Source organism: Aquarana catesbeiana, linkage group LG02, assembly GCF_042186555.1.
Source record: "Aquarana catesbeiana isolate 2022-GZ linkage group LG02, ASM4218655v1, whole genome shotgun sequence".
Classification (NCBI taxonomy): Eukaryota; Metazoa; Chordata; class Amphibia; order Anura; family Ranidae; genus Aquarana; species Aquarana catesbeiana.
In genome coordinates this window covers 104,335,791-104,359,551 of record NC_133325.1, presented here as the reverse complement: position 1 = coordinate 104,359,551, position 23,761 = coordinate 104,335,791, and the positions used below count along the sequence as shown (strand labels likewise).

Sequence of the window (23,761 nt, the reverse complement as noted above, 5' to 3'; positions counted from 1 at the left end):
TTCACACTTGTACGACTCCAAAGTCATGCAACTTTGGAGTGCAACTTTAATGCAACTTTGGATGGGTGCAACTTGGATGTGACCTGTTGTCCCGCTGCAAAGTCGGACCCACTGTTGCATGTAAAACATTCAGGTATGACTTTCATGCAACTTTTGATGGTTAAAATGGAAGTCTATGGCCCTCAAGGTGCATGAACGTTAGACCAAAGTAGTGCATGACCTACTTTGAAGTCGCTATGACTTTAAGTTGCACATTTATGCAACTTTGTTAAAACGGTCAAATGCTGAGCAGGTAGGCTGACCTTCCTGTATACTCTACATCTCAAAGTTTAATTGTCAGGTTTGACTGGAGCATACCTTGCTGTGTGAATGTGTCAATCATTTGCACAGGTGCAATGAACCTTTATAATTTGTTTAATATGGTTATTTCCTTAGAATCATTAGCACCATCTAGTGGCGATAATGCAGAACTTTTCCTGGTTGAGGTATTCAGAAAAAAAAAGACATTGTTGCCAGTAGATGGCACTGATGACCTTAGGAAAAAAAAGATTTGTTACACCTGTGCAACTGATTGACACATTTGCACAGCAACATTTTTTATACACAGACCCCCTAGTTTCAGGGGGAGGCAAATGCTTTTTTGAAATAATACAGATAGCTTTTTTCAAACTTTGCTCTATCCTGCAGCATCATCATGAGCTATGGTGTATCCAGAAACCAGGCTAATTGTAACTAAAAGTCACCTCACCATCCACACTTCTCAGCACTGCTTCAACTGTACTGTTTGTCACTGCACATTTTTGACCTGAAACCCATCTGTAAAAACTCATACTACTTCCCTTTACCCTTGTCTTCAATCCAATCACAAGAAAAGCCTTGTATGTAGCAGTGGTCAATGCCACTTGTGAAATTCTACAGCAGATTTTTGGCAAAGGAGTGCACAACTCTGTCAAAATGCCAGTAGATCATGGATGTATAATACAGCAAAATTATGCCAAAAATGTATTTCTCTAGCCAAGCTTTACAATATCAATACCAAATAAAAAAAATGCGTTTTCTTTAAATTACTTTCACCAGTCTATTTTTGAGCAGACAGATCTTTATTGTTTAATGCCCACAAATAGAAATTATGAATTCAAATAATTAAAAAACTACCCAAAGACTGTCAAACAGCGTTTTTCAAGCACAGTGGATTTTTTAACCAATTTCAGATGCACCTGTTTGTATACAACAGAATCAGAAGGACCATTCAGACCTCAGTCCTGTCAGCCTCACTGAGTTTATGGAGCACACAAAAAAAATCACAATGACTTGAGGACACATCTGATTTCCCACATAATTTTATTGTTTGATATTATCAAATCATTCAACTTTTACAAAACAGCAATGTTTAAGTCATAGCAAAAAATTGTCAGTACAGTATATTAAAATAACAATACTTAAGCAAAACTGAAATGTCTATGTATAAAAGTGCTAAAAGGCCACAGTGTTTTATGTTTCGGCACTTCTTTCTTTAAATATATATTTGTGGGTGTTGTGTGTGCCAATAATTAATGTATGTATGTATAAAACTAAGATGGTGGGGTTGATTTAATAAAGGAAAAAATTGACTATGCACTTTGCCAGTGCAGTTACACTAATTTTCCCCAGTGCTTAGTAAATACGGTAAAGCACTACTGATTTCCATCATCCAATCATGTGCAAGCAAAAATTATGTTTTTTTTAACCTCCCTAGTGGTAATCCCAAGTGTTGCTCGGGCTGAATCTTCACTATCAAAAGTTGTAACCCTGAGCCACACTCGGGATTGCATTGCAGGATCCAGACAAAGTTACTTACCTTGTCCCCGGGATCCTGCCATGTCTCCCCGCTGTGTGTGCGGGCTGTGTCCTCCGCTCGATCTATCACTGTGCTGGGCTCCGTTCCCTGCGAGCGTTGCGATGCATTGGGACGGAGCCTGGTGCCAAATTCGAAAAGTGCAAGAAGCATAATACATACAGTACACTGGAATCGTACAGAATACATTACTGTATCACATAATTTCACCTCCCTCCCTTTTGTCCCTAATGCTTTGTCCAGTGCCCTGCATGCAGTTTTATATGATATATACTGTTCTTTCTGCCTGGAAACTTGAGAATGTCCATGGCAACCAAAAGTGTCCCTTTACGTCACAAATTAGAATCACTTGCAGAATTGAGAGATAGTGATTTGTGGGGAAATTCGTAATCAAACACTGACAAGTAATGACAGCGACAATTCTGCAATTGAGCAAATTTAAGTGTTTTTTATTTGATTACATTTTTGAATACATTTTATTATTATTATATTATTATTTGGTATAATTATTTATAGTTATTTATGATATTATAATTTATGATTTTGTGCTTCAAACATTATCATACCCAGGATGTCTACTAGACTCTTGTTTGGACAGATTTAAGTGAGTTATTCCTAAGAATTACAGGTCTACAATATAAAACGCCAAACTTCCATGCAAAACAATGTACCGTTTTCAGCCTCTGATTGGGTATTCCTTAGTAAGTGAAGCTTCACCAACTTCACTAAGCTGTGGGGAAAATGAGTGCAATTGCATTTGTGAATTGTGCACAGTCTATTTGCCTTTAGTAAATAAACCCCAGTGACATTCATGATGCATTTGTTTCCATACTGCACTTATTTCACAGCCCAGTATTACGGGTTGTATAGAGATGGTCAACATGGCACTCCCTAGTGGAGGAATGATAACTGAAGGTATATACATAGCATCCAATCAGACTCAAGTTAAAGTTTTTGTAAAGCAAAAAAATCATTTTTTTTAGCATGTTTAGCCGAATGTCTCACAGTTTTCCTGGGCAAATAATGAATTTGTTGCTTGCCTGAAGATCCTGACAGTAACAGCACTTGTTGACAAAGCTAAGCCACTGTCTTGCAATTAGAAACTGTGTCGTCAGCCTGTTGTGCGCACTGCTTCAGTTGGACTGCCTATCAATGTTTCCTGCATATCAGAAAGTAATGGCATAGTGTTATGTAGGCGACCTTAGGGGATGATTTGAACTAGATATCCCATAACTCTTTATACATAGATAATGACTGACGTATTTAACCTTTTTCTATTGAATCAGAAATCACTCTACTAAAACTGCATCATTTCACTGGCTGATGAAATGTGAAATTAAAATACAGTGACAACGTTACTTTCTACAAAATAAATCGACTTTCCTTGGAGGAGTTAACAGTTACAAGAGAATTTCTTTAGAAATCATATTCGGTTGATATTAAAGAGAACCAGCCTTGATTAGGGGTGTGCAAGAGCCTGCATATTAAACTTTGCCACTAGTCTGATAGAAAGATGTATATTTGTCCCCTGATTTTGCTTTGCTTATTTGGTCAACCAAACAGCCAGACAGTTCAGTTCAGAGTCAGAAGTCAACTGAAGTCTGACAGCTGCTGCCCTGTAAACTGTCTGAACTCTCACATAATCTATATTGGTAGAGAGGAAAATTATATACATATTGTTTTTTTATAAGGATGTATTCTACATGTCTCCTAGTAACATTCTCCTTCTCTGAGTCAGCTCTCCCCTTAAACACTGTGATCTTTTAGGTCTATTTTTAGCAATGAAAAGCAAAGCCATGTCAAAGGTGCTAGAGGTTCTTACAGTCTAACAGAACAAATAAAAGCAAATAAACCTTAATGAAAATGAATTATCTGATTTTTTGGGATACATTCACACAATAGACAGATAACGTGGCAATGCACATTTCACTGCCGCTTAAGGGATTCAAGGAAACATCGTTGGTCTGTACCAGTGAAGGCACCTTGTTCAACTAGCTAATGACTGTACTGAATTATAAGAAAGATCATAATAGTATCACAACAGTATTTGAAGTCTTTCAAATGTCTCAAATACATTATTATATGTATATTCAGATCTACTACAAATTCTACATTCAGCTTGTACTAAGAGTCTTTTGTAAGGGAAACAGTTCATGTGTTCATAACAGACCCTCAGTGTGTGTCCTGTAAAAATAAAGCTGTAATCAGTTACATATTCAAAACTAACATTCATTGCAAAAAAATGTATCATATGTAAGTAGCAATGTAGAAATATAATGCTGTATGCCAAGGTCATTTAGGACAGGCAGTCACTGTGCAATGGGACCCTGCACTGTGTATATTATAATGAATGAATTCAGCAATACCAAATCACTGTGAATAAAACTGTGATAAAACTAATGCATAAAAAGTTCAGAAAGCTCTGTTATATTTCTATGACAAAAGCATATTTTTCTTAATTTATTAAACAGCAAAGGATAATATGACCAGTCTATAATCCTATTTTTTCAAACTCTAACAATTTTTTTTTTGCCTTTTTATTGTCCGGTCATGGGGGTGCTCAAGCTTTTTCTTTCTCTCCCTTTGCGGACCTCCCTAAGCCTTTTTCTTTTTCTACTTTCTCTCTTTTTCTCTTCCTTACTTCATCCCGTTCCCTGGTATTTTTAGCCCTATATGTTTTCTGTTTTTGCACTATGATATAAAGTCTGTGAAATGGTTGTCCATTCTTTTTCACAATGCTAAAGGTGAGTTTTCTTATCTATTTATGTGGACCCCAATATCATTGTTTTTACAAAAATTGCACTGGTTGGGTATAACCCTTTATCGTATTGCTCCTTATGATAGAAACAAACAATAAAAAATATATTTACCTCTAAACAGCAAAGGATAAATAGCTGTATCCTGTGCTGTTTATTAAACTAAGAAAAAATGTGTTACACGGTCCTGCTGTGCACTGAATCCTTTACATTTTTGATACTTAACTGCTGGCAAGACCAAACAGACCAGTGCCCAGCCACAGTTGATAGGCAGTTTGTTTGAGGTTTAGGGCAAAACCATTAAAGTGGTGGTAAAGGCATTTTTTCTATTTATACCTACAGGTAAGCCTATAATAAGGTTTACCTGTAGGTACAGTAAAATCCTGCCTAACGAGAACTCTCATCTGTGGTATCCTGCATTGCCGGGCGGAGAGGTCGAGATCTTAGTCGGGAATACACATCCGGTCACGGTGACTACTTAGCCTGATTAGACTCCTTGTCGTGAGGTAAGGAGGATGGACTAACGCCTGGGAGAGCCCTCACTTTGGATATCCTGCATCGCTGGGTGGAGAGGACAGGAATCCTGGCTGGAGATCTAAAGTTTGGTTACGGTGACCATACAAGCCTGATTGGACTCCTCTTGTCGTAAGACAAAGAGGGTCAATGACGTCTGGAGAGTAGGGATCTATATCCCATCTCTGTCTGTTTTACCTTTGAAAAGGAACGTGCAACAAACACCTTTGTATAGTCTACAGGTGCATCTGATAGATTGGCCACATAGGAATACGGATTGCACCAATTTGATTCATGGACTAAAATACATTTTGTCACCATTCCTTAATTATTTTGGGAAACACTATTAGGAGTTTGTTTCACATTGTTCAATTTATTTGACACTCAGCATACAATTATTTTGGTTTTTGGGTCACAATTTTATTTTGATTTTATTTGTCTGCACATTGTCACTTTATTTAGCAAGCACTGTTAATCACTGAGCTTTTCTCCTGTGTTGTTTATCACAGTAAAACCTGTAGGTACGGTGCACGTTTAGGAGATATTTACTTTAGCAGCGTCGGCTATGTCACCAGCACATGCTCACCACGCTCTCAATGGATGGCATGCCGAGAGAGCCGTTCTGCCGCCGTGACTCCCGCATCATCATGGCTTGGCCAATCAAGCGGCTGCTGCTGGCAAACCCAGAAGGAAAAAAGGTGAAGAGGGAATCCCTGTCAGCGGTGACAGCGTGCCACTGGAGGGTCTTCGTTTTCAGGTAAGTCTTTCATAATGATACATACTATACATACTATACAATACATACTAGCACATTATGACATTCTTTTTCAGGGAGAAGATTTTTTTTTTTTTTTTTTATTTGGTGGTTTTCTACCGCTTTAAAGCCAAATTCCAGCTAAAGATTTTTTTTGTTTTAGTTTTGGACATAGTGAGGATGGGATAGAAAATACTTCAAATGTCCCTTTTGGGAGATTTCTTCTCACTTTTTGTCAGAACACGAAATCTCACCAGCGGGGACACTAACTACAACAAAACATGTTTTTCAATTAAATGGGATTCAAGTCCCTTGTCAGGTCATTACTGTCTGTAGCTTCCTGTTGCAGGGACAACTGTTTTTCTAATTTATTCTTCCGTTGTCACAGGAGCAGGTAGTAATGGTGAAATCTCCCAAACTGGGTCACAGACAATAAAAACTGGTGAAAGAAGAGTCAAAGGGTAATAAAATGTTTTTGCAATAGAGCTTCATAAAATAAAACTGTGCCTATGAAATGATTTGGGCTTGACTTACTAAATGCAAATATGCTGTTCACTTTGCAAGGGGAATTTCCCTTAGTTTAGTGAATGAAGTAAAGCTTAGCTGACTTCCATCATCCAATCATGTGCAAGCAAAACATTTTTTTTCTTTTCATTTTATGTGATTATATGAGTTATTGCAGGACTAGGTATCCATATAGATGTAGCACCCTCCTAGGTAGGTGCTAAAACTTAAGAGTGCTCTCTGCCTACCAGGGAGCAGGATCTATTGGTTAGGTCTGCTCATTGTACTCAGGTGCAGCTCAGCTTGTTCTGACTCTCCCCCACTGGTCCAATAGGGAGACATTGGACAGTGGGAGGGGACCTGACACGTGAGCGCACAGGCTTTGTTACAGCCCTGGCAATTGGCAGAGGAAAAGTACTGCATTGCATTGTGGCATACTGTATATAAGGCCAGCGTACATGTGCTCAGAGTTAGTTGAGCCGGGGAACAGAGCCGAGGAGGGAGAGAGGCAGCTACCCTCTCCTCTGTGGAGGAGGCCATGCGGCCCCGGGTGGTTCATCCAGGGGCCTAGAGAGAGAGAAAAGCTGAATCCAGAGGTCCTGCAGAGCTAACAGTGGAAGGGAAACAACAGGAAGGATCTGAAGATAAGATAGTGCACCAAGTCTGCTACTAGAGAGAGCAAGAGGACTTAACCCTTCCATACATGTGGCTGTATGGTTAAAGCAGTGTGACTGCTTCCTCAAATAATCTGGTGAGGTCAAGTGAGAGTTGTCCTTATCTATTATGAATAGTTGCAGTTGGAGTATCCCACTCATCCCTTCTCCCATCCAAGTTCCAAATAAAATACAAAAACCCAAATACTCTGGACTGGTCTTTGATTAACAACCAAGCGGGAGTAAGGGTGGGAACTCCCAGCAACCAAGCAGGAACCCCTAGCAACTAAATGAGGAACCCTAGCAACCAAGTGGGAAACCCCTAGCAGCCAAGTGGGAAACCCCTAGCAACCCTGTGGAAAGCCTTCAGCAACCAAGTGGGCACCCTCAACAAGTAAGTGGTAACCCTCAGCAAACAAGTGGTAACCCTCAGCAACTAATGGGGACCCTCAGCAATTAAGTGGGGACTACTGGCAACAAGCTGTGGGTAACAAGAGAGAGGCCTATGAAGTCAACACTCAGCAAGCCCTATGGGGACAGTGCTACATATTATTTCTCATAATCCTTATCCCATACTATTATGTAGCTAGTGAGGACAAAGTTTGCACTGTAGGTCAAATAGACAAAATGGAGTTGATTTATAAAACTGGAGAGTGAAAAATCTGGTGCAGCTAAGCATTGTAACCAATCAGCTTCTAACTTTCGCTAGTCCAATTAAGCTTTGACAAAAAAAAACCTAGAGCTGCTCTGTTTCTATGCAGAGCTGCACCAGATTTTGCACTCTGCAGTTTTAGTAAAGCAACCCCAATGGGTTTGATTCACTAAAGGCAAATAGGTTGTTCACTTTGCAAGGACATTTTTCTTTTGTTTAGTAAATGTGGTGAAAATTCCCTTTGCATAGAATGCCCAATCATGTGTTATGATAATCCAATTAAAAAGGAAAAAATATCAAAAAATTTAAGGAAATTTATTTTTGCTTGCACATAATCGGATGATGGAAGTCAGCAGAGCTTCACCTTATTCACTAAGCAAATGAAAAACTCCCTTGGAAAGTGAAAATTCCCTTGAAAGGTGAACAGCCTGTTTGTCTTTAGTAAATTAACCCGAAAACAGTGTAACAAAATATTTTGCAAACATCACACATGGTTTTTGGAGTCATACAACACAGCTCAGAGAACCTTCTTTGTTTACTCAGTTAAATCTATATATGATATAGATATGATATATCTATATATGATCATCAATACTTGGCTGACTCGTCAGTTTTACACTTAACTTATTGCACTATTTTGTGCCCGTCATAAATGACTCTCAACTTTGTTGGATTAGCACTTTTATTACAATAAAGAAAACAATACAGAAAAAGGACAAAAAAATGTAGTGCAAAGACATGGAGGACTCGTTCACACAAGCAGTTCCGCAATCTCAGCTAAACACTGTTTTCTGTTTCCAAGGTGGTCCATCTAGATGGCAGCAATACCTGCTTGTCAAAGCTGACCACAGACAAATGCTGTTTTATGTAATTTATTCTGTTGCCTCCTGCCCAGAGAAAAGAGGCCATATAGCACAGAGATCAAACTGCTGCCTTGTATCCTCTGTAGACAGAGATGTAACTAAAAAAATCTACCCAGGACCGCTCAGGCTTCAAATATTCTGTGAGGATTTTTTAAATATAATCCATTGTAGTGTCTCTGTTTCTTTTAATTAAACCTTAAATTACTTATATGGGTACAAACAGAAGATAAAAGGCAAATGGTTGCTGGAAATATGGCTTTATAATGCTTAGAATGTAATGTATATGACTGATAGGTTAAAGGAAGTAGCAGCCATACATGACTGTACTAATATCGAGGACTAGGATCAGAGGACCCCTCTGCTTTAAGTATGGTTAAACCCTAACCAGGAGTTCATTCAGACTTGAGACACGTCTTATGTGAACTTGTCCTCGTACAAGGCCTTATTATACAATACATGCAAAAACATTAATTTTTTCGCTTTCTAGGCTACAGACATTTTCTGTTCTTGTTCTTTCAACATCACTCAAATTACAAATGGAGGTAGCAGGGTAGGTGTATTGGTTCAGGCTGTTTAAAGGCAATTTCCCAGGCTCAGGAAGCTTTAGAACACCCATGGCAGCCCTTTTCATCCTAGTGTTTCTAGTTCCTCAAATATGAACAATTTGTACAATATAATTAGTTAGACTAACCAAGAATTGTAGCATTTTTTTCTCAATGACACGATAGGAAGAAATGAGTAAGCTCTTCAACATGAACTTGAAGAACATTTAAATTTTTATAGTGGTCCTTTAGTCTTCCTCACTCTATCGTATTGAAAATGAAACAAAAGTTTAGCTGTGGTTACAATTTCACAAAAATGAAACTGGAACATATTAATAACTCCACACAGCTAATCAGCAACCAATTGTAATGTTCTAGTGTCAAGACCAGCATGGAGTCACAGCAGTCAGAACACTTAAACAGTAACCAGTGTGGAGGCCAGTATTCAGGCAATCAAAACACCTCAGTAGTAACTAGTGTTGAGACCAGCATTTGGTCAATAAGAACACCTGAATGGTAACCATCATTTGATAGATTGGAGCTAGCACCAACTTGACAAAGTTTTTGGTTTTAAGGGAAGAAAGGTTGGGCATAAGTTCATATATCTTTATGAATGCCACCTTTTTTGGAGAATGTTGGCCTTTCCGTTGTTGCACTATTTCTGTCCTACATACAGCAATGACACAGTGACATTAAATCACTGGCCAGATCACAACCCTACAAAACAATTTGACAATTGCAAAGGGACTGTTCATAATTTTAAAGACCTGCTATATTTGAGGCCAAATGATCTTTAAAATAACACTACATTAATTAACTTACAGCAGTAAGCACAGCAGGTACTTTGCAGTTTATTTACCTCACACCGAAAGGGTTGCTTAGCTTCCATCAGATCTAGTATATATTAATTAACGTCAAGTAACCAATTACAACCTAAGCATTCTGTACTTTGAAATTCCACTTATAAACTTGCCTTTACAACGTCATATACACATGTAAGAAGACAACATACATAATGTGGTTTTATTAAATGTCTAAACATAATTTTGTTAGTAGATTTATTTTTTAAATCAAAGAATAATGTCTGTAGCCATTAGCAATGTTATTATTCTATTCATATTTCATAACATAAAACAAGGTTACAATTTACACCACAGAATAGTTAAACTCAATTCAAGCTAAAGAAACGTAACATAACATAAATATAAGCAAGAGACACTTCAGCTAATCTTAGCCTTAGTTTACATAAGTTTGTTTTAAAAGCACTGCATTTTAGTAAAATTATTTTCAGAAATGCAACTGAATATTATAAATCTAGAAAATAAGACTTACGTATTAAAAAATACCAATTAATTACATTAGTAGAGGCAGCCATTTTTAGGGCAGAATTGTAACAATAGGAATGTGCTGAAATATTAAATTGTTGAGATATCTTGGTCATTACTAAAGAGACATCACATCTGTATTAAATAAAATCTGACATGCATGCCAATAGTGGTGATATTTTTTTTTTGGGGGGGGGGATATTTTCCCACACACAGCATTCTCTTTTCTTTGTGACTTCATAGAAAATACTGTCAACTGCCACTACTTTGGCAAAAACTGCAACATCTATGTATCAAAAAAGTCAACTCCAACATCATTTTTCATAACTGTTAACTTAGGTGGTTTCAATTATATGTTCCATGATTACAAAAAAAAATTATGCACAATTGTCATTTTTTATGTTATAAAATATTTTGTTGCAAAAGGCTACCTAGAGGTTATATGTATTCTACTTTTATAGGCTAAATCATCAGAAAGCATACTGTGTCTAGAAAAATTCTGCTCTACCCAAATCTATTTTAAAATGCATTGAGTTTTATATGCCCCCGCTTTTGGTCATGCATGTAAGTTCACGTAGTTCATCACAGAATATAAGTCAGATTACAGTATTACAATATCATGTAACATTGTTGCCCAAAATCACAAAATAGCTGCCTATATAATATGTTCTATGAATTTAAATTTATGTTGAGTTTCTGAATCCTTTGGTCTAAATACATAGATTAAGGCTGAGTTTTCTTCAAATATCTAGATAGGGTAACTAAACTTATTTGGGAGTTTGAATTGAGTACAGGCCCAGGAACAATATACCTTTTGTACATTTGGAACATTACTTTAATGCCGTTTACTATACAGTTAAATTGGTCATTCTAACAAGTGTGTTTGGGGTACATTTTGAGCAAAACGCTGATACTTTCTTGTTATATATTATATAATATAATATAATTGTGTTTATTATAGGAGATTCAGGCCCAAATACTGTCTGTCTGTCTCATATATTCAGCATAAAACATTTGAATCAATACATCTACGAGTATAACATTTAAATGTAGAAATGACCATTTAATTAAAATATCCTAAATAGTTGGACCAATTTCTTTTTGTTTTTTCTTCATATTACGGAATGTTCAATCACATTATTAGTCAGTGATTACTAAGCAATATTACTCAATCTGCCACCCCAAAAACACATACAGTTTAGTTTCTAAAAAAACATTCTGCAAGTAATAAAAAGTGCAAAGGTCAAACAAAAGGCGCAAAAAAGTGATTCAGCAAATACAATTTTAATCATAAAATTATTCTGAATTATTAAATTAAGCAATCACATAGCATCTTGTTAACATTCATGATCAAGAATAGCAGTTAAAAGAAAAGCACAAAGAGTATTATTAGTTCACAATTTCCTGGCAATCCAGATGTCATAGGAAAGACGTTAGCAATATACATGAAGACAAAAGCTGACTGCCTGGTTCATAAAATACATAGTAAATGAAGAGCAACTGGGCACAGGCAATGTGTGCAAATATTGCAATTTGCAACATGAATTTTAGCTTGTATATTGTTTTTTTTTTATTGAGGAAGCAAACTGCTGCAGTCTTTTTGGTTCTGTGCTAATCAACATATTATGAAGAGAAAAACATACACATACTATGTCTGAGTGGTTTGAGCTTTTTCTGATTTTTTTACAGAGAAAAAAAAAAACATAGCTTAATCTATTTTTATGGGTTTTTTTTTTTACAGAAAATATGGTAAATAGTTAAAAGTGCAATTGAGGTCTCACACCATTTTATCTCTTTATCACTCTGCGCCCTGGCATGTTATGATTTGTGACTGATTTTTAATTGTAACTGTTTTAAAATAACTCTGCTCTGCAGTGTTCTGTGCTGGCATAGCTGAGTAACAGTTCTCACACAGACTTGTTTTGCAGAGAAGGGTTGTGTCAAACACGTTCTAATTACAAAGTCAACTCTGGTGAATATTCTGCAGAGACATTTTTAGGCATGCTGCACAAATGCTGCAACAGGAAAGTGGAATTAACACTATGAGGTTGTTAGTACAATATTTATATGCCTGTATATCCATTTCTGTGACTTCAATTGTGCTTTAATTCACTAAACCCTGGTTATATGTTTTAAATGTCAAATTCAATGCTATTAATCATCTTTTCAATGATCATTTTAAAATCATCACTAGAATTCAAATTGGATTATGTCAAATATAATTAATATAGAAGCCAGACATTTAGTTCATATACTTCTGTGAATGGAAAATGGTAATAAAAATTCAGCAGGAGAATTTGTTCAGGTCTTAATTAAATTGTATAACCATCTCCCTTTACAAAAAATTGTATAACTATCTAATAAAATTGTTTCTCTCTCCATAATATATAGAGAAACCTACTGAACTTACTGGGGGGGAAACCATCTAGAAAAGCAGAAAGTGTTTAGTCCGGATTCCTAATACATTTTGGTTTCATGGTAAAGACTAAGGCCATTGTGGCCGTATTAGTGCAATTGAAACAACACAGTTTAGAACTGACCATAATACTTTTTTTAATGTGCAGTAATGGTTACATATTATTAGGACAAGCTTTCTGTGTATACCTCTTCTTCTAAGGTCTGAGTAGTACTGATGCACAAAGCACCAGCAAAAATGTTAAAAACAACAATCTTTGAACAGAAGTTAAAAATAACACAACATATGGCAAATAAAATGAGAAAGCTAGTCAAATAAGGAGAGCTATTGATAGGGAAGGGGGGAGAGCCAGAGGCAAGTATGGTCATAAAACTCTTTGGCAGTGATTTTTAAAAAATGGAGGCCTATGTTCTGTCTGTTATCTTTTGTGTCAAAATTCCCTTGAAGAACCAAAACATTCATGTCTTTCAAACACTGGTCTGGTTATGAGAAATGACATCCAACAGGTATGCAGTTATCATCTTCCTTGTGTTCTTTTAGGCTAGGTTCACACCAAATTTGGTGGCCAACTGAGTTGGGTGGCTATACCAGCACCATTCCACGCAGGACCAGGGAAAATGCCTTGTCTCCCTATCGCCCCTATCACTATGTTGATTTTGGATGGACCACACCGCACCCCAACCGCCGTTCTGCATTGCAACCGTTGGTGTGAACAAACCCTTATGGTGTGTCTATAAAGATTCATTATTTTTTTGCAATTTCTGGCCATTCTTACCAATGTAACATCCCTGGTTGTACCTGCATTGAATGAGATACATCACATTACTGGAGGCGCAGCTGTATGATCCTATAATACTGCTGGTTCCTTTTGAGTGTGTGAAACTTTTTATGGAATAATGTGACTGCACAGTTTGCAGGCATTATTGTTGCAAGGTTTTATTTCTTTGTGTCCCTGTAATCAAAATGAAAGTTTTCTTCTAGTGGCTGCTTGTCTCATGATCACCAGACATTGGAAGAAGGAGAGGGCACCCAATCTGTTAGAAGTGATTTCGGTAACCAATTCAATCTATTCATTTGGAAAACTGATAGCTCTTCGATCTACCTCCCCGGAGGTCTTTGAATCCAAATGGAAATATTGGGTACTCTGGTATTCTAGCAGAAATCCAGATATAAACCTCCACTCTTGAACCAGGTAGTCTGCATTACTTTGTCTATTTACATGTTTTTATGTAACTGTACTCCACCCCAACTGTATACTTATGTATTGATTTTATTGCGCCCTGCAAGGCCAACCCTTTTGAACTAATTCATTAAGCTACCCGCAGTTGCAGGCTGTTTGTTTTCAGAATTCTCTAACAAAAAATGACTGAAAAAAAAAAAAAAGACAAAAGTTTCCAGCTATGTGCACCTCTATGGAAGACATGAATGTTTTGGTTCTTAAAGGGGATTTTAAAACTACTCAAGAAAGGAAAACCTTTGAACTGCAGTGATACTTTTGTTTGCAGCAAGAAATAACAGGCTGAACAGTTTTATGGCTATTCTTATATCTATGACTTTTTTCTGTCCCTCTCCCATTGCATAACTTTCTTCCTTATCTGACTAACTTTCCCATTTTAATTACCACGTGTTGTGTTTTTTTTTTTCCATCTTTTCAGAGATTGTTAACATTTTGCTAATACTTAGTTTATCAGTACTGCTTGAACCTTAGAAAAAGGGGTTATACCCTGAAAGCTTGTCCTGAAAATGTAACGGTTAGTGCAAATGAAAAAATTATGACAGGCAGTACTCAACTGTGTTATGGTAAAGACTGTGAATTCCATAACAGGAATGACCTCTACTGAGTCTCATGTGGCGGTGTTCTGTGTAATATTTTATGACCAAGAATCCCACTTACTGCAGGAGACTGCATATATTAGTAAAAGGACAAACCTCAGAATCTCAGCATGCTGGAACTGTGCCTGAGCATTACCTAGCAAGACTGCAGAGATTTGGATGTAGTCATTATGAGATCATTTTTGGAAGTCAAAATGTTATTTAATTGTGGGTGATGTTTCAGTTCTTCAGTATCAAATACAACATACCAAATGCTTCCAAAGTACTTTATGAACCAGAGTCAGCCTTTGTTTAACTTAATGTTACGTTAATCAGCTTTAACTATCACCGAGTCACAAACCAGACACACTGCTCCATTTTCTCTTTTAAACTGAGTCTCCTACTGAATCCAAATCATCCGATGACAGGTGACGATACAGGTCCTGTAAGATGAAGTGTATTATAGATTTGTTCACCTGTTATTCCTCTTATCAAATATATATATAGATTTTTCACAATTTTCATTAACTAATGACACTGCACAGAATATAACAGGAAATATACAATATTAATCAATATTTGTAAAAAAAATAAAAAATATAATGAGTTTATTGGTTCAACATCATTTAAACAAAGACAAGAACAACTTCAATAAAAAAGAAACTGTAACAAAACAGAAGAACTGTTGTGCCAAATTTAAGACAAGGTTTTTAATGTTACGTTTCATATTCCTATTCTTTGTTGGCATTTGATAGTTTTAAAGGAAACAATCAATAACATATTAACTTCTGGCCTAGATCTGAGAGCATTATTACTAGATCTTTGAAGAAACACTGAATTTTTGCTTAAAAAAAAAATAAATAATAATAATAGCATACAAACTAATTCAACTGCTTATGGCTATTTTTCACAAAAGCAGGTAAGGACCTTCAAAAATGTTTGCAAAATATTTGCAAGGCATATAGTTGAACTGAAGAAGCTTGATTCTATCTGAACAAAATGGCAATTTTACTTTAGAGATAAACTGAGCTTTAAGTTTAAGACAGGTTCTAAAGTGGTGTTTCTGAAACTGTGGTCCCTGGATTTCTGTAGGTCCATGAAAGGGAACAAGGTAGTGTCTTGTTATCCTGGTATCCTCCTGAAATTAGTAATATTGTTGGTGGTGATTGGCAGCAGTAAGAAGAAGTGCAGTGTTGGGTGCAGTGGATACCAAGCCCAGCTGCGGATAAATATGGATGACAGTAGGAGAAAGCCTATTGTAGGCTCTATGAGCATGATTCACTAAAGGCAAATAGACTGTGTACTTTTGCGAGTGCAGTTGCTCCAGATCTTAGTAAATGAGGTACAGCTTCACTTTACAAGGAATACCCAATCACATGCAAGAAAAAAACAGCATTTTTGCTTGCACATGATTGGATGATGGAAGTCAGCAGAGTTCCTCCTCATTTACTAAGTTTTGGAGCAACTGCATTTGCAGAGTGGAAACATGCAGAGTCTATTTTCCTTTAGTAAATCAACCCCTGTAAGTCTACAGCAATGGATCTGGGTGCTATTGTCCCAGTGTCATTGTCAAGATTAGCTAGATGGTAGGAAAGACAGAGGTGTTTGACAGAGGGCCTAGTTCATTACAGGTTTTAAAGGTAAACATATGAGCTGGAAGGAAATGGATCATTCTAAATTGGAGGTCACAATGATAAATAATATAGTAAAACCTAATGGAAAATGAAGCAGCTGGGCAGCACAAAAATTTTAGCTTAGAGGCGAGTGATAACGAATTGTATAAAGTAAAGGCAGTTTTGCAAGAAAGAGCAAAGCATCCATGTGCATAGACTAAGATTAGCAAAGAAGCAAGACATGACTAGCAATGCAGTAAAAATGAGAAGCAGCACAGATCATAATATAGTGTGATAATAAAGAATGAATGCAGAGTGAGGCATCACAGCCAAATCGTAACAAGGTGTCAAAGACAGTCACATCCTCCTTTGTTAAGGTTGACATGTGGTTGTACACCACATACATTACTGACTTGGTTTCAGATTTATGTACACAGCCAGATGCAGCCCAACCCCCACCTGCATCAGGCTATGCTCAGAAGGAACATGTTCCATTGAGATGCTTTGCAATACACTCAGCAAGAAAGCCAAACTCTTGTGAATGAAGCAGGGCCACTGGTCATATAGTGTAATGAGCACAATAAACAGAAGGTACACTAGGGTTTGGACAACTGTCTACATACATCCATAATGTTGTATGAACCTTCCAACTTTGAGAGCCACTGCTCTAAAGGAATGTGTTCTTGCTGCCCAGAGAAACCAGCCAGCTTCCAAAAACCATTTTATCATTGAAGGTTTGAAAATAAATAAAAAAACCCTAATTATTATGTGAAAAGGGAACGCTATTCTAGATCCACTGTCTTTAGATAAGAAAATAATTTGTCATCTTCACTTGAGCTTTTGAAAAGGAACTCCAGGCACATTACATTCAGCAGTAAACAGGTGAATAAAAGCAGAACATTACTCCCCCCCCCCCCCCAAAAAAAACTTTTTTACCTGCCTGTTTGCAAACTTCTCACAGCAAAGTGTATATTCTTGGCATGCCTTGGTGCCAAGATTAATAAGTGCAAGATTAATCTTGTGCACAGGAAGTTTTCCTGGCCTGGACAATTAAGCTGACCAAAGATGCCAAACTTCTTTACAAGGAATTCTGTGTTTGGAGAAGGAGAGATTGTGACATTCATCTGCACCTCCTCCATTTATAGAACATATTGCTCTAATACTTTTTCTGAATAGAGGATTTGAAGAGTGAGCAACCCATTATCTCCAGCTCTAGCTCTACTGTACTCCAGCGGGAAGCATTAATCTCAATGCCAGACTTTTGGCACTTACTGTACTGTACAAGCTGAATGAAAGTTTGTATTTTTCCAAATGCAGCAGCAGGTGACACATGGCACACATTTCATTAGCAGTAATTGATTTTTACAGTGCAAATGTCCAGCCTTGTTTTTGGCTGGAGTTCTCACCTTGCTATGGATACAATGCAATAATACATAATTTCATGGTGGTCTCAAAAAAAGTGAAGGGTCTAAAGTTGCCCTCAAACACTACAATCTGCTTGCTCAATATCTTTACAATCTTATGGTATATACATTTTAGCAGAAACTATGCATCTTCCTAAACAGTGTAATCATAATAAACTCAGTTAGGGAAAACTGCTGATATACATTTTTCGTGGAAAATCAAAAGGGGATTGTACAATTATTTTGTAATGTGTATGGCTTGTAAATTGTTATTACAAGCAAGCTTGTGCAAGGGTGTCTTTCAAGCTCTGGGAACTAGGGTAACAGCCTTGACATTCTTGCCCTCAAAGTACAGTATATGTATAACCAAATCTTTGTTTTTTTCTTTTTTTCTTGAATAGAGTGGGGAAAGTAAAGAATCTGATTACCTGCTGGCAAAATTACAGAGGTTCTAAAGCCTAAACATTGTTTACCTTAATGTACTCCTTGCATTAGGGTAAACAATGTTTAGGTAAAAGTATCACCCCTTACTCCTTGTACTTACCTGAGCCCTCACTTGATCCAGCACTGTGCCCATCTGTAGCAACTTTCTCCTCTCACTTCTCAGTCTCACAGGCTTTGATGAGGCAGATGGAGCTATTGGCCTCTGCTGCTGTCAGCCAAACCCTGTGACGAGGGAGCAGACCTATGGACACAGGCAGCATAGCTTGGGATCAAGCCTGCAAGTGTGCCATGTTAGGAAGCGGCTTCCTATTGTGGCACAACAAGAAGAGGAGGAGCCAGGAACACAGGCAGGAGACCTGAACAAAAAACAGGTTTATACTTAACTGCTCTGGGCAATTTTTATTAAAGATTTGTCATCATAAATTGCCAGCTGTACATTACAGTGCAAAAACACATTGAAAAGAAATTCGTCAATAAAATCAAAACACAGTGACCATGCTAATACAGTAACCTCTCCAGTTAACACTTTATCCCACATTGAGCCCAAGTAGCCTATCCATGATCAGATCCACTGCGGCAAGCCCCGGTACATCCAACCACGGTGCCCATATATTTAAGCATACTTCCTCTATGTTGGTTTATAAGCTTCTCCATTCTTAACACCTCGCCTACATTTTTAACCCATTCCCCTATCATTGGAGGGTCTTTCGATTTCCAATGAACCATAATCAGCTTCCGTGCCTGGAGTAAAACTCTATGGATGGCCTCTCTGGTATGTGCTTCCCATTCATATTCTTCCAGTATACCCAACAGACAAGCTCTCAGGTCTAGGGGGAGAGATACATTAAATATTGAGTTAACTTTATTCACTACTCCCGTCTGTCTTCAAAAACTTTAATGAATACTTTTACAATGGTCACCAGAACAAGAGGTGAAAGTAAAAACGCAAATGGTGAGATCTGTTCTGGTGACAGCTCTCCAAGGGGGAATCCCCCCCTTAATTCAGAGATTTTCTCTAATTTCCTGTTTGCATTTCTGGAACAGAAAGTCAAGGGAAATCACTCAAAAAGGACACAGGGAGCTATCGTACTCTATCCAAAACTATAAAGAAAAAGTTTAGGCTAGTCATAGACTTTAAGAGGACTAAACATGATTTGTAGCCCTTCTCTGCTCCTCTAGTACCCAGAGTGACTGGATAAACCTTGGATGGTAAAAGGAAGGGAAGGAGGGGAGAGCGGTTACCATCAAGGCTAGATACAAGTAACAGGAAAGTGAGGGCATTTTAGTGTTGCTTCTGCTGGAACACACATGGGTGGGCACAGGCAAGATCCCAGATAGCAAGGATAACTTACCACAAATTTGTGGCAGTGTTGAATTGGAAGTCTGTGAACTTGTTGCACAATTTCACTGGCAAGTTGTACACTTGCAGTGCACTTGAACCAGTTGTGAAACAGTTGTGACTTTTCCAATTTGTAGCAAATTTGCATGGCAAGTCTCTAGCAAGAGGAAAGTTGTAGTGGTGAGTCTACAGCATGAAAATTCAGCCACATTGACTCCTGTGGTGGGATGACTATTGCACAACATAACTGAACCAGAACTTTGCAGCAGACTTGCAGAATGTTTGCAAAGAAAGTTGATCTGGAGTGATGCAATGCTGACTTGCCACAATTGTGCAACAATTTGTGAAGCCTGGCAAGTCTATCAATAGTTTAGCAAGTTATTTTCAAACTTGCAGTACAATTGCTTGCTATCTGGGATCATTCACGTTATAATAACTCAGACATCCCGTTCTTCTATTCACATGCAGCTGTAGCTTTTCTTGCTTGGATATGCCAAGCATTGTGGTCACATCCCCCTGCTGGATTTTCAATGGGAATAAACAAATTCCAAAAGGGGAAATGTTACCATATTGCCTGGCATAAAGCCCAGTTAGTTAAGTTACGGCTGCAGCATACGCAGGCAAGTCTCTTAGGGCGTCCTTGAGAGATGAAACCCAGTGGGACTTGCCCTTTAAATGATGTATAAAGACTACGCTGATTTAAAATGTATCATTTTGCTTTACTAATATGTCTCCAACGTATATACCTGTCACCAGGAAACATTTCAGAGCTACTTTATAGTCTATGCACATTATTAACACACAAAACAATAATCACTGCAGAGTAAATAAAGCTATGACCGCAAAAGATTTAATTTGAAAACTTTTCCAGTGTGTGTAATTGCAACAGCCTATTAGCAAAATCGCATTGATGCTAGAGGGCACAATAAAGGCTGCATGTTCCCATCTGGCTAACCAGTGCTGACACACACATCTGCCATTACAACAACCTTAACATCAAAGTCTGGCACCAAGAATTCTATCAAATCTGTGTTTCAACATGTCAAAACAAATGGGCTGGCTGAGCAGACCTTCCACATCTGAAGCAGGGAAAATAAACCCTTAATGGAAAGGAAATAAATCCTCAAAATTGGGGCATGCATTCCTTAATAAAAGGAACATAGTCTCTATACAGGCACCGGTTGCTAAGCAACCACACAGAGCATGATATCGGTTACACATACTTCTTACTGGGTTTATTTTTATAGAATACTTAGCTAATGATGGCAGGAGCTGGAGATAGTGCAGTTTCCATGTTCAATCACCACTTACACGGATCCAATTCACGTTAACATTCTCTAAGTTTAAATAAATCTTCGCTAACAAGTACAGCCCTGATCTACACAGTGCAAATCACCATCCTGTGTGCTGAGGTAATATTCAGAAGAAGAAAGCATATGTATATACTAGAAAGCAGGCACATTAGGCGCTTAAAGGGTAACTCCACTGTCGTGGGGGAAAAAAAATAGCAAATAAAGAAAAAATATAGCGCATATAATTGCGACACTAATCATTTTGTAATTAAATGTTATTAAAAATTACCTTTCCTTTTCAATCTGCAGCCAATGTAATTTTCTGAGAATATTTTGCAATATGTTTTCTGTACGCAGAATGTGTACTGACCACTCCCCAGAAACATCATTTCCTGCTTGTGTGATTGGCTCACCAATTTTCCCAGAAGTCTGCCTAAGATACAAGATTTCAGGCATCCCTTGCAACAAAAATGTCATTTTTTTAGAGATACTTTCAATAGGAACATGTCTAAAGGGATGCAGGCCCAGCAGATTGAAAGGTGGGAGGTGGAGCAAAAAACTGACCACCCAGACCTCCTATGGGACCGTGGCAGGCAAAAAGATAGAATTTTTTGTTCAAAATAAAGTACCTTTTGATTGGTTATATTTAAAGTTAATATTTAAACATTAACAGTACTCAGCTTGTGCTGGAGGGTATAAATTCATGAAGACTGCGTCATAGAAATGACAGATGGTGCTGGCTGAAGGAAGAAGGTCGTTTGGGATCAAAATGAAGTCTCTGCTGAGACGATTAATGGAGCAGGCTGGATCAGAGGGAGGCGAAGACTGGATGCAGCAGGGTTTATCGTTGCTATCGGGTCCACAGGCTTCCATCTCTGCTAACTCAGTGACTGCTGTAACACCAAAGATGGAGAGTGTTCTGTCGATTTCATTATTCCGCCCCCCAGGGCTTCTGTTTCCTCCTCCGGGTCATGCAGCCTTGTCAGTTCAGGGACTGAACCCGCCTCTTCCTGTGTCAGCTGTCACTCAAGAGGCTTCGGGCACTGTTCGGAGTCAGCGTCCATCTTCGAGGATTGAAGCGGATGCATGCGCAATAGAGAGCAAGCCTAGTAATAGATGCTCAGCTAAGAGACCTCGCCGGTTCGAATCCCAGTCCCCTCCTAGGGAAATGGCAAGGGGAAAAAGGAAAGTGAAGATGCCTAGGAGTTCTGCTCCTACGAGAAGAAACTTTATTATTAACAAAAGAAATAATTTAGCTGTCGGTGTGGCTCCTGAGAGGGGAATTGATATAATGAATGTGGAGCCTTTCTGACAATAACTTCCATATCAACCCTTAAAATTAGCACTTTTGATTTTTCACGTTCATGTACCATAGACGTTAACGGCGTTCGCGTGTTCGAACAAATTTTTTGCCTGTTCGCATGTTCTGCTGCAAACCGAACAGGGTGTTCGGCCCATCCCTAGTCCTGATTATATCCAGCTCATACTTTGGCGCAGTAAAACAGATCAACTGGGTAAAGGTTGGTGGATTAGAGTGGGAAAAATGAATAATCCAATTATATGTGATGTTTCTTTACTGCAGCAATTTTTGTCGGTTTGGTCTTTGTCTTCGGGACATCTATTTTTGCACCATTCTGGTTTGCCTTTGACTAGGCACCAGTTTCAATCTGTACTAAATCAAAATTTATGTTTTCTTGGATTTGGTCACCTTCGTATTTCGTCGCACTCATTTCGAATCGGTGCTGCTATGGAGGAGGCCAAGTTAGGATTATCTGGTGCCGATATCAAACATATTGGCGGGTGGAAGTTGAACTGTTATCCATGCTATGTACGCCCTAATATTTCCTTTTGAACTTTACAGGTTTCAAATATAATGCTTGGGTTATTGGACATTCGTATATTTTTTGGTCCCACCATCGTGCTTTCCGGAGGATTTACGGCTCTAATTTGGGTCTGCCTTTGGCTGAATTTCGCATTTGATGGTATGGTAAAAAAGGAATGAAATGGTCTAGTTTAAAGGAAACTTTATCGTTACTGTACTTCTCTTGGCTGTCACCTAATATCATTGTTTTGCCTTTAGCTGGCAATGATATTGGCCATTGCAAGACTTTTGATCTTATTTCGCAAATTAAGATTTTCTGTGTCTTCATTTTGTTTTTCCGGATGCAGTATTAGTTTATTCCGAGATTGTTCCATGTTTGAATTGGCTGATTTCAAAAGAAGTTAGGCATTTTGAAAAAATCCGGAAAAAGAGTTAATACGACACTAGCCAAATTTATGCTTTTGTTACACGGACTGTCTTTTAGACATAATTTGGAGGGTGGCATTCAAGGCTTTTATCAGACTGACGGTGTTCATTTGTCTGACGTTGCCTTGGACAATTCTAATTTACACTTACAGTTTTGTATTGAACTGGCCGCACTGAAGGTGGTGGTGGTGGTGGTGGTGGGGGGTGCCAGGCTCATGAATTAGCCTGGCGTCTGGATGAAATTGTATCTTTTTGTATTTAACCTGAGCTTTGATAGCTGGGTTATTATTATTATTTCTTTATCATTTATTAAAATGTAAAATTAAATGGTCATATTTTAAAATGATATTGTTATATATATGAAATATAATTTAAAGTTATAAAATGTGTTATTATTATTATTATTATTAAGCCTATAATAAAGAACTGCTGCCTTTTTGATCCAAGTCTGATGTTACTAGTGATTTATTTGAATATGAATAAATTATACAAAGTTCTGACTTAGCTACCTTTCCTCATTAGTGCCCAGTAGCTCGACACCTGACAGTTAATTATGAAACCACTCCCATTAGACCCACTCAGAACAGAGGCACAGAAAAACACACAGGGATTTCTTCAGAATAACAAAAGGTAGGAATCTGCAACAAAGTTTGGTATAATCCTTGCAATGAACATTGATCATCTCAACAAAAGTGGAGTTACACTTTAAAGAAGCAATTAAAATGTCTTTATATTTGGCATATGTTGTACTTTTCAGATACAGATATTCTACTAGTTTGCTAAACAATATGGCACTGG

At 37.8% G+C, this 23,761-nt stretch overlaps 1 protein-coding gene across 6 annotated transcripts in view; it reads right to left on the bottom strand.

Moving 5' to 3' along the window:
- The window catches only part of DCLK1 (doublecortin like kinase 1), a 535,308-nt gene that overhangs the window by 165,584 nt on the left and 345,963 nt on the right, over positions 1–23,761 (bottom strand). The window contains exons 7-8 of one of the 6 annotated variants that reach the window (XM_073613314.1): positions 14,974–15,067; positions 1,327–4,018 (exon numbers count right to left, since the gene is read on the bottom strand). The exons of 3 other annotated variants lie outside the window; for them this stretch is intronic. In XM_073613314.1, coding sequence (XP_073469415.1) covers positions 15,011–15,067 — 57 coding nt within the window. In that variant the 3' untranslated portion in view covers positions 1,327–4,018; positions 14,974–15,010. Of the gene's footprint in view, positions 1–1,326; positions 4,019–14,973; positions 15,068–23,761 lie in introns of those variants that run through there. 2 more of the 6 variants (XM_073613315.1, XM_073613313.1) reach the window with 2 other exon arrangements.